This window comes from Cicer arietinum, chromosome 7, assembly GCF_000331145.2.
Source record: "Cicer arietinum cultivar CDC Frontier isolate Library 1 chromosome 7, Cicar.CDCFrontier_v2.0, whole genome shotgun sequence".
Classification (NCBI taxonomy): domain Eukaryota; kingdom Viridiplantae; phylum Streptophyta; class Magnoliopsida; order Fabales; family Fabaceae; genus Cicer; species Cicer arietinum.
In genome coordinates, this window is record NC_021166.2 from 57,228,948 (window position 1) to 57,241,050 (window position 12,103).

At 26.6% G+C, this 12,103-nt stretch overlaps 1 protein-coding gene across 2 annotated transcripts; it reads right to left on the reverse strand.

Moving 5' to 3' along the window:
• Positions 1 to 4,189: 4,189 nt before the first annotated feature.
• Positions 4,190 to 8,566, reverse strand: LOC101505935 (ubiquitin-like protein ATG12). Of its 2 annotated transcripts, none has more exons than XM_004510404.4 (5): positions 8,435 to 8,566; positions 8,294 to 8,352; positions 6,079 to 6,147; positions 5,935 to 5,997; positions 4,190 to 4,623 (listed from the first exon to the last, which is right to left on the reverse strand). In XM_004510404.4, exons 1-5 carry the CDS (start codon positions 8,466 to 8,468, stop codon positions 4,564 to 4,566), a joined length of 285 nt encoding a protein of 94 aa, XP_004510461.1. In that variant the 5' UTR covers positions 8,469 to 8,566; the 3' UTR covers positions 4,190 to 4,563. The 2 variants fall into 2 exon arrangements, with proteins under 2 accessions (XP_004510461.1, XP_073226870.1); XM_073370769.1 differs by lacking the exon at positions 4,190 to 4,623 and adding an exon at positions 4,733 to 4,777.
• Positions 8,567 to 12,103: the final 3,537 nt, after the last annotated feature.

The following is a 12,103-nucleotide window of genomic DNA, read 5'->3' on the forward strand; positions in this document are numbered from 1 at the left end:
TATTTTTTTGTTTTGATTTTTTGTTGAAGAGGTTTAGACAAAGTTTGTGTCGTGTTATATTCTGAAATGAGAGTGTTGGGTTTTGTGCCAGCTCTTTCATTTCTTTCTCAGATTTCTGCAGAAGAGGCCACGGCATGTTGTAGCAGTCTAATAACAAAAAAATACTATATAATATAAAAGACATTAATAAATATAAAATATGTTAATTAATATATATTATTAATATAAAAGGATTTTACACATCTAAATTTATAATACTTTCGTTAATAAGTATCAAAATCAATAATTTTGATCTATAAAATTAATTTACACCGTGGTATTTTATGATAATATAATCTATTCCAGTTTCAAGAGAGAGAATAGATGCCAAAAATTTATTTGGCTATGATCGAGTAGATGTTGGTGTTATATTGCACAGCTTTTTGTAGACTGTTGGATCTATTTTCATTGGTAGTGTGATTTGATCAACGGTCAGGGTTTGAGAAAGCGAGGATGTACAGTGGTTTGTGAAATAGTGGATGTCGTCAACTTCAACCCTATAGAAAACCAACTGATTAGTATTCAGCTGATATATAGATTACAAAAATTATATATTCCAGCATAAAGAAGTTATTTTGATTTTCTAAGAAAAAATAGTTACATATTAATTATGTTATATTAATACATATATTTTTATTCTCCTTTTAGAAAGTATTGATAAATATTTATTTTGAGTAAAAATAAAGTAAATATTTATTCAAGAAATATATAATGAATACTCCTGACACATTTGTTAAAAATAATTAAAACTAAAATTTATATTAAAAATATATTAGAACTTGTATTTTTAAAATTTTAAAGACTTCAAAATTATTTTTTCAATTTAAATTTTTTTAACTTATCTTTAAAATACTTGTTAATACGATACTTTTATTTAAATAACTATCTATATATATACTCATTTGAATTATTTAAATAGTTTTTTAGTTAAATATCTCCAATTCAAACCTAATCATGAGAAACTCACAATGTTAAAACTATTGAAAGAGAGTCTGTTGCTCATTAGTTTCATACTCAAGTCAAATGAATAGTTTATGCACTATAGTAACTTCAGTAGTATGGGGTTGATGCCAAAGTCACCAACCAATCCACAATATTTTCCTACACAACCAAATTTTCCAATTACGAAACACATTAGGAAACGAAATTCTCCTTTCGTATAAGTTCTTTCTCCACCGTCAAGCCTCACCCCAACCTCCACCGGACCACCAAGTTTACCAATATCATACATAGAAAATAGATTTTTTTAATAGAAGAATCAACATTGATTGGTCATGTTACTATCGTTAAAGATTGTCAACTTGGACTAAAACTCATTCCTGTACTATTGATGCCATAAAATTAATCTGTCGATATTAAAATTATGACCAATTTAAAAAAGTATATATATTATTTGTCTATTTGATGACATGAATATTACACGGATGAATTTAAATCCAACTGAGTAGTGTCGTATTGATAATTCACTCACTATATCACATATTTTAAATTCAAATTTAACGGTAATCATAAAAATATCTTACATTTATAAATTTGAGCTAAGACCTATTTATCGCTTCAGTTATTATAGCAAGATATATATTTTCTTCTACGTAAAAATTTGATAAACATTGCTTAAAATTAATACGTTTATTTGAGTTTAAATAAAAATAATTATTATTTTAAATAATTTAAAGATTATAATATCTAGAGATTTTTTAAAAAATGATTTTTTTTTCATTTCTGTTTGTTTATTATTAAAATTTAAAATAATTTTTAACCTATTTATATACAATTTTGTAAAAGTGATGTTTTTTAACTACAAAATTACCATAAAAAATGATTTTCAAGAAAAAATATTTTTTAAATCCACTTATATCTCTGGTTCCCTCTAATCTCTGTCTACTATCTTTCTCACTCTCTATCTCTCCTTTATATCCCAAGCAAATCAATGAATTTAGGTCATCAATTTCATAATTTTCAAATCGTCTTGAAAAATAAACATATAAATAAATTATCACAAACTAGTAATAGATTTTGGATGCCATTTTATAATCTTATAAATTAGGTCCTAATAAAAAAATGGTACAATTTTAATAATTAAAAATAAGAATAATAAATTTTAATCCCTATATACATATCAATCTACATGTTCTATACGTACTAATGTACATGATGGACATATATATTATACTCAAATATATACTTCAACAACACAACAACCACAATTCTAGTAATAATGTACACCAATTATAGAATCAAACTTACAACCACGTAACAACACCACAATATTTAACAAATATTTTTTTCTCATAAAAGTTAAATAATTCCATGCATTCAATCATAGTTATATGTAAAAGTTTTCTTAAAATTATAGGTCACATCACATAGAAGGAGAAAAACGGTGACGAGAGAAGATGAGTATGTGAAAGAGAAAACGCAGCTAAGGGCAATTTTATAATTTTGAAAAGTAGTAAATTATGTGCTTTTCATTGTGTCATTTTCTCTCGCTAGTTAGTTAGTTAAATTATGTATTTTTCATGTGTTATTTTTCTCTCTTATTTAGCGCAAGAGATAAATTTGAAAAAATACTGTCTTTAGCTTTTTATTTTTAGTAAAAAAATAATTTTACAAAATGATTTTTTTAAAAATATGAAACAAACACCATTAAAATAATAAATAAAAAATATTTTAGTTTGAAAAAATATGAAACAAATGCAACTATCATAACAAATATATCATGTTTGTTTAAGATTTTTAAAAAGTAATTTTAACTTTATAATTTTAAAAATGATTGTTACGAAAACTTACTAAAAAATAGTTAAATTATTTTAGAATCATTTATTACCGATTAAAAGAATAATTTTAATATTTAATGACTTAGATATTCATTATTAAAGATTTTAATACGATAAAAATCAAATTTAAAAAAAAAATTTAAAAATACTTTTTATCAAAAATTTCTCAAAATAACTAAAAATAATATTTTAAAATAAACTATTAAATTATTTTATTTTTAATATTCTTTTTTAAAAATATAAAATACTATAAAAAAAATATAATCAACATTTACTAGTCGTCGAATCGGTTACTTGTTGCAAACTTGTAATTGCATTGCATGGATGATCATAGGTTAGAGCAGTGGTGCCAATTGGTCCAGGGGTTCTGTGAACAGTGCAAGTGGTAAAAGAAAGTACTACGCAAGTTGTCTTCAACTATGTATATTTTCATAAATTTGGTGTGTTTGATAATTATTTTATATGATAATTAATTTTATAAAAAATTAAGATAAATTGATTCATGTTACCGTATGTTATCGTTAAAGTTGTTTTTTTTTTCTTTTCAAAAATATATCAAAATAAAATTTAAATATAAAATTATAATTAAAATTGAAATTATATATTCTAATTTTAAATTAGAAATAATTCTATAGATAAAATTAATTTTAATTAAAGAACTCCATATTATAATATCATAGTGGATATGTTAAAATAATAATAATAACACCTCTGTGGATTTTAGGTTTTCATAGTCACTTAATTTGACTATCTCAAAGTGAATTCAAATGTAGACTTACTATTAGTGTTTAATAATTAATATAGACTTACTATTAGTGTTTGAATTTAAAGTCGTGTAATAATTTACAAATTTATTTATCATTTATTTTTTTACTTTTTTGTAATTTAGGAAGTCAAACCATGAAAACTCCATAAGAACGTACGTTAAAAATAGGTCAAATAGAACTAAAGATTTGTTATACGTTATTGTTCTTACTATTCAACTATCCATCTATGTGTTGCATTGAAGCCCATGCAGATTGCAGAAACTCACTCATCAGCTATATTGAACCGAATGGTTACTTTGATCACGCGCTTGAACTTGAATTCAATGAACCACATGCTTTTCACCGACCATCATTCATTCATGGGAGATATTCAGAGTTAATACTATCTCTTCTTTGAACTTGAAATATTAATATTATTAGTTTTTAAATAAAATACCAGCAATGTATCTTTAGCATATTACATTACATTAGATACTTTGACTCACCACTAATCTAATCGTAATTATTAAAAAAGAAAACAGATTAATTTAATTGTTTTTGGGTACACTAGCATAGGATAATTATCATTATAGTGCTACTTTTGTAAAATAAAATAAAATTATTGGCTACTTTTGCAATAAAATTATTGATTAAAGAATGGATATCTGAACTTTTATCACTACAACAAGCATACCAGTACTAGTCTCTAAAACGACCATCATCCATAACTATATTGACATGAATAAAAACTAAAACTGTGACTCCAATATGTAAAGACACACCTAAAATAAAGGCATTTCAAATCAACAAGTTATGATTGGTCATGTGTTAGTTTTTGTTCCATTTCTACCTTGTCAGAATCTTCAAGAATGTAATTTGATTGTATACAATTGAAGCCCTGAGTTTCGGCTGAAAGGTGCAGCAACAAGTAAAGCAAAACAATATCTATTCACATTTTGAAATGTGCAGCTTGTATATGAATCAGCAACCATGATTTAGTGTTAGCCCCATGCCATAGAACAAGCGTAGTTTACAACTAGTTTTCCATCAAAACCAAAATTCTGAAAAATCAAGGTGGTTCACAAGAGAAAAGAATTAGCATAGAGAAAAGAATTAGCATAAGAACGGGCGATAAAAAAACTGCATACATAGTTACCTACACAGTAATCAGAATCATGACAGCAATTAAAATGGAAAGTTTAGACTGATAGTGATCTGAAAATGCTCAAGTAAAATCACTTAGCATGTTGAGATTATATGCACATTGAGAAATGATAACATTCTACCATCTACAAGAAATGATAAAGTTAAGAAACATTTCCTATGAGCTAAGGATTAAAATACTGCGAAGAGAAATAATAAAGACTATGTAATTTGAGTACGACAAATGAGTAATATTATTTGATAGTAACATGAGAGTGAAAAGATATCTTTTGGAAAATAATTCGTGTTAGTTATGGACAGAGAATATTGTTCTCTGTAGGAGCTTGGCTCTTTGGGCATTAGGATTTTCATCCTGTTGCAATTATATTTCACTTTTAGAAATAATACACTAATTTATTTTCATTATTGATCTGTTTTCCTTCCATTTATTGTTTCTGTAATCCGGATTCGCATCATCAAGCTTGTCACATATGAGATGGCTTGACGAGCATGACACACGGCTTACATAAACCAGTAAGCTATCATGCTAGATGAGGATGAGTGGATAGACAAACAGGGACCATTAGATGCCCAATTAGAGATTTTGGGTGCTAGGGTCGAAGTGCCAACTCCAACGGCGGTTGAACAACAAAGGCAAGTGAAGTGAGACAACCGCGAAGAAAATTATGAGCTCACACTAGAAGTGATATGAACATGCTTGAGTAATACTGCTTAAACATGTTGCAATTATATGCACTTTAAGTAATAATTAGATTCTACCATTTATGGGAAATAATAAATCTGCTGAAGCATGATGATAGGACTAGGGTATTTATAGGGTGCCTAAGTCCCACATCAAGAAGTATGACATGTTAAGTAGACAGTATTTAAGCGGTTTGGTTCTTTTTGGCAGCAATATTTTAATGGAGGGTTCCACAATTGCTTGGATACTTATCAATTGGTATCAGAACTGGTTGTCGGTGGCTCGAAAAAGGCTACTTACAGAGGGACTGACCGGAAAAGGCTGAGTAAAGCCTCGTAGAGTGCAGCCAGCGGCTCTCAGGAGTCTCAACAACTACCATACTACTCTAGAAATATGCATCATTTACACCATGTCATATCACGACATGAAACATTAGTAATTGCAGAACCAGAATAAAAAATATGCATTATTTACATTCGACAAAGATATTAAAAATGATGGAAAAAGGAATCCGGTAATTTCTTACATTATACAAATCAATGACCAGTTCATCAGGATTTGGTGAAAAAGCACTGTTGACATATACAAACTGCAAAAACCAGAAAATAAAAATTGAGCATGCAGGGCCTTTAAAGAACCAGATGGTGGTAGAGTTACACTGATTGTTTACCAATGTGTCCCTGTGCAGTTGTCTGCGAAGAAAGTCTATCACTTTGGCAAATTTATCAGTTCCTGCTATCTGCAATGTCAAATATATATGTATAGAGTTGTTTTACACTTCAAAATTAAGAATACTCATCATCATAGAATTAGTCTCAACAAAGTTTTGCCTCAATATAATGACTTTCAAACTTCAGTTTTTAACTTTCTGAGTTTTTCGTTCATGCATCCCTAACCGGCCCTTTCATACTAGCATCAAGTACAGAAAGTCTGCACCCTTCTTTCTCCATTTTGAACATTAAAATTAGTGTGTAATCTCAATTAAGAGATGAATATAAAATGAAACGCGGTCTGGATTAAAAAGGGCAAAGGAAAATGTCAAAAACTTTAGGATAAACTATATAAATGTCTCTTGCTCTAACAATTTTGATAGAACCAATGGCAGCTATTGATTCAAGTAGCCGCCAAACCCACCAAGTGGAGTATTGTTTGAATTGTTTGTTTCATTATAAATCGGCACAGTTAACTATACAATACAACAAAAGTCTTTTCTCAGTTCTTACTACGTAGGGTTGGTTGCACGATTAGAACAAGACCATAAAACAAAAATGAAGTAACCTCTCCTCCTCCTCTAGGTCTAAACACTTCTCTTCATACATTGAAGGGGGTGATTTAGGGCCATTTTTGGCCTAGAATTACCCCTCTAAACCGTTTATTTTTCTTCAATTTTTTAATTTAAATAAGAGGTTTCTACATAGATTTAGTTTCACTTTCATAATTTGTTTGTGATTTCATCGTCTGAGCACGAGTTGTTTTTGTTTGCCATCTTGGTGTGGCGTTGTCTGATTTACTGTCATGTGGCGGTGTTTGTTTGAATCAAATTAATAGATTAGCTTCGATCCATTGCAAACTCAATTAATGATTTTGGTGTCGTCAACGTTACAGATCTAGAGACATAGAAAATACAGACATTTTAATTTTGTCATATTTGTAGGCATTTGTTGTTTTGTGCTATTAACTTGGATATTGTGAATTTTGTTCACAGATTCATCCTTTTTTATTTTACCAACTTTGAATTTGTTCTCGACCGATGTATTTTATCAATTTAAATGAATCGATATCGGTTTTTGTCAAAAAAAACAGTAAAACATAATTCTTTCTTAGAAGTTTGGCCTTAAGTTTTTCTTAGACTCCCTAAACCACTAATTATTGGACTACCCTCCACAAATTATCTGCCACCTAAAGTGAGGTTCTATCATCCTTTCACATTTGGCATAGCTAGCTAGCTCAACCTAAAATTTATTCATCCTGATACTGAAGTTCATATGAGGTAAAAGTGTATAAACAAAGCAATGGGTAACAAGTATTTGAGAAAAATTTCATATCATTCCTAAGGTAGACAGCACAGGAACTAAGTATGAATAGGATTGACAATTAACAGAAGAAATATTCATATAGAACAACATTAATCGAGGGCCGTATATTGATATTTCATATGCTTAATTTGTTCAACATGATTCTATTTATTCATTTAAGCAACCACGTTAAGCAGAGGCATGACTCATTTTGTTTCCCAAACAAACCAATTCCAACAAAAGCTACATGAAGAACCAATCAAACCTAAAACTCCGAGTAGATTATAATACTATTACTATGAACAATCTCAATTCACTTTACAAAACTAGGTAATCCTCGTCTACAATCCTCGAAAAATAGCGTTGACAAACTCAAAAGAACCAAAAATTATAATCCACAAAACAAATTGCAATGCCATTCAGTTACAGCCTTCTCACCTAAAAGAAGAGAGAAAGTAATCATCACCGTCACAAATTCACCTATACCACATCGAATTTCTCTTATATATAGGACCAAAGGAAGCATTATATTTCGATAAGATAATATGTTCATTTATGTCTTCAAAATTTTAAATGCAATTTAATCAAAAAAAATAAATAAATAAATGCAAGCTCAAATAGAATGTATGATCATCATCAAATAAAGATAAAAGGGACAAAAGAGCAACCTTGTTTTATATGAAAAAAATTAATTAAATTGCACACCTACTTTATTGGAACACATATAATCAATTAAGATATAAGCACCATCTTCACACCCAGAAGCTTAAATTTCAAACAGATAAAGGGGAGGCTTAAATTAACGATTTCTAATGAGAAATTTGAAGAAATAGAAAGTAGCCATTAAAGAGAAAGGTGGAAAAGGAATACCTTGAATTTGGATTGTTTGAGAATAGGAGCATCACCGGTGGCTCTGAGATGAACAACAACTGTCACAAAATATCAAAAAAAGCTAACTCAATTCGAAAAGGTGAAAAGAAAATTTAGAGTGATTGATGAAAAAGCACTAACCTTTACGAGCAGAAGTTGGAGATTCAGTAGCCATGATCGCAATTTCTCAGAACACTCTAAGCACTTTCAATCCTGTTTTCTTCTCGCTACTTCTATGTGAGAATACAAAATAAGAGTTAAATATATTTTTTCTTTTATTTTTGTTAATATCAAAGATTATATGCATTTTTTATATCTTTATTTTGTAAAAAACAAAAAAAAAAACTTATAATTCCTATTCAAAAAATCAGTTTTTTTTTAGTAATTAATTTCTGTAATTATTTTGATGAATCAATTTTTGTTACGTGACATTCTTATTAATGATATAATATTAATGACTTGATAAAATAATTTTATGTCATTATTGTTGTAGTCATTAAAATATTTATTTTAGTTATATATTGAAAATACTTAAAATAAATTAAATTTTAATATTTAATTTAAATATTTTAAAATTTTAAATTATTGTTAGATAAAAAAAATAAATTTTAAATATATTTTTTCTTTTATTTTTGTTAATATCAAAGATTATATGCATTTTTTATATCTTTATTTTGTAAAAAACAAAAAAAAAAACTTATAATTCCTATTCAAAAAATCAGTTTTTTTTTAGTAATTAATTTCTGTAATTATTTTGATGAATCAATTTTTGTTACGTGACATTCTTATTAATGATATAATATTAATGACTTGATAAAATAATTTTATGTCATTATTGTTGTAGTCATTAAAATATTTATTTTAGTTATATATTGAAAATACTTAAAATAAATTAAATTTTAATATTTAATTTAAATATTTTAAAATTTTAAATTATTGTTAGATAGAAAAAATAAATTTTAAATATTTTAAATATTGGTTTTAATTTTAAGTTTAAATATTTTAAATAATACATAAAATAAATTTATTTTTAATATTTTAAAACAGATAAATATAATAAATATTAATTTAAAAATGTAATAAATTTAAATATTAAAAATAAAATAAACGTAAATATTTTAAATAAATATTTAATAATTTTAGATTAAAAAAAATATAAATAAATAAATTATATATATTTTATAAAAATATTTTTTTTAATAATTTAATATATAATAAAATAAATTGATTTTTAAATATATAAATAAAATTAATTACCACAATAATGACATAAAAAATATTCTATCAAACTCATAAATATCATCTAAATATCACATTATTAATGAGAGTTTCGCATCATTAAAAATAGTTGGGATCAAAAAAAATCTTGATAATTATTTAATAGGGAGACAAAAAAACAAATTTTAAAAATGAATAGACTACAAGTTCGTTTTAAACAAAATAAAGAATTAAAAGTGCATTTAAACCTAATATTAAATATATTTATTAAAATTTAATTTCTATTAAATTTTGATCGAAATGTTAATCTTGATAAATTTTAATTGTTATTTTAGTCCTCATAAAGTTGTTGGCGAAAGTTGCAGATTAGATTGGATTCATATATAGAGTGTGATTGATTTATTAGAAGAGATAGTATATTTCTTTTAATTTGTTTGGAAAAGATTGAGAAAAGAGAGAGAAAAAAACGATTGATTCCACCAATTTTTATAATATCTCCAAAATAGAGAATAAATAGATGAGAAATGCACCTCTTATTAATTATTTATTTATACTTTTACTAATTTTTTATTTTCTTGTCAATTTCTCTCTTAATAATTTCTCTATTCACAACTAATCACACTCTTAGAGTTTAATGTTTGTATGTCTTTATTCACAACTTTTCACACTTTTAGGGTTTAATGTTTGCATGTCTTTATGTTAGTAAATGATGCTAAATTCAATATTTATCGAGTTTTATACAATTTGATTGATAAAATTATTCATTCATGGAGCATAAAACAATAAATCCAAGAGATGTGTGATCAATTGGCCATTTCAAAGTTGACTTTTAGAGAAAATTGTGTGAGTGTGAGAAATTTCAAGTTATATATATATATATATCTTGTTCTCATGTCATAGTTGCATATTTTCACAGTTATCAAAATTATCTAGTACGTCTATCTAACGTATATAAAATTGTTAATGTATTCAAAATCTAAATAGAACACTTCTCATCTATGTCAAATGAAAGATAATAGCCTCCATATAAAGGAGAAATACTTCCAAAATACAAATATTTAAAAATGTTCATTCAAATAATACACACATTAGATATAAAGTGTCAAGAAAATACAAGTTATGTGGGATAATCAATTATAGTTGAAAATTTTTCCTAGATGTTAGTGGTAGCTCTAGTCAACATTTGTAATTTTTTAAATTCCACCTCACCAAATTGCAATTCAAATTAAGAAAGGAGACTAAACGTCAATAAATTTAAAAATAAGGAACCAAAATAGCATTAAAAAAAGGGTAGATTTAATAAAATGAGAAGACTAAAATTGCATTTTAGCTTTTTTCATTTATAGAGTATTATAAAAACAAGAATATTATCTGAAATTTGTTTTTAGGCCCTCCAAAATGAAATTGGACTCGTGAGATCAAATATTTTGACGCATTTATATAGTCAAAACACTACTAGTTGTCCGATCTTGATCACACGATTCAAAAAATTACAAATTTTTATTTTATATTTTATAATAGTGATATTAAATTTGTATTGTCTAATCTTAATCAAACATTTATCGATGTTCAAATGTGTGAACGTGTGGAAGTCCAATTCCATTGAAAATAGGTTCCTCTCCTAAACCCTCCTCCAATACAATTTTTGAATTTTTTTTCTAAATTTAAAAATAAATCTCTCAAAATCCTCTCTTCTTAATTCTCTTCTTTCCTTTCATTTTTTCTTTCTTTTTTATCAAAGCATTTCCCTCACTTCCAAACTCACAAAGAAGCATAAAAATTTGTGTAAATTTTATCCTAATAACTCGGTTGAACTTTCTTTGTCAGAGTTCATCTAGCTAATGCTACTTAAATGAAGTGTGTATTAATAACTCCAACCGAAAAAGTCTCCAATCAAATTATATTCGTTGGTTTAAGTGTTTAATAATGGGAGAAAAATAAGTTTCCCCATTGTGCGAGATTTGCATGTAAATGGAAATGAATTCCATAGGCATCTAGAATAGATCCATTGCAAAGTAACCCTTTGTTTGGTAGCATTAGACTAATAGAACTAATTACTTTAGTGTTTTTAGTGCATATAAATTTAATTTTGTAGATTTATTTAATCTACTTTTAGCTTTAAAAAAATCACTTGAATAAAAAATTACATAGAGTTTTCTTATTTTTTTTACTAAAAAAGTTACATGGAGTTTTTTTTTTTACTAAAATACTTACATAGAGTTGCATCTACTAGAATCATTTAAATTTAAATGCATTTCTCTTTCGACATAGAAGGGACAACTCGGTGCTATATTAATACTATTGTCTTAGGTTAGTCTATGTAAGGTTTAATTAATTCATTGCAAATCTATGTAGCTAGGTATCGTTTAATGTGACACAAATGCAAAACTACTTCCAAACATGTATATAAATATGAAATTAGATGAACTTTATAGGTTGATAAAATTATAATTTAGAGAAGAATAACATTGAGGTAAAACACTAGTTTATAGGGCCAAGACACTATAAAAACACAACCAAAATATTGTGAGAGGTCTCCGATCCTAAAAACGCACACAATTAAAATGATCATTGTATATTTAAGAGAGTCTT

What these genes read in the sequence shown, in the direction of transcription:
- LOC101505935 (XM_004510404.4), bottom strand. Translation starts at nt 8,468, where the DNA reads ATGGCTACTGAATCTCCAACTTCTGCTCGTAAAG. An exon ending in TCAAACAATCCAAATTCAAG is followed by an intron (nt 6,148 to 8,293) that starts GTATTCCTTTTC and finishes TTGACATTGCAG; the next exon opens with ATAGCAGGAACTGATAAATT. An exon ending in AACTGCACAGGGACACATTG is followed by an intron (nt 5,998 to 6,078) that starts GTAAACAATCAG and finishes TGGTTTTTGCAG; the next exon opens with TTTGTATATGTCAACAGTGC.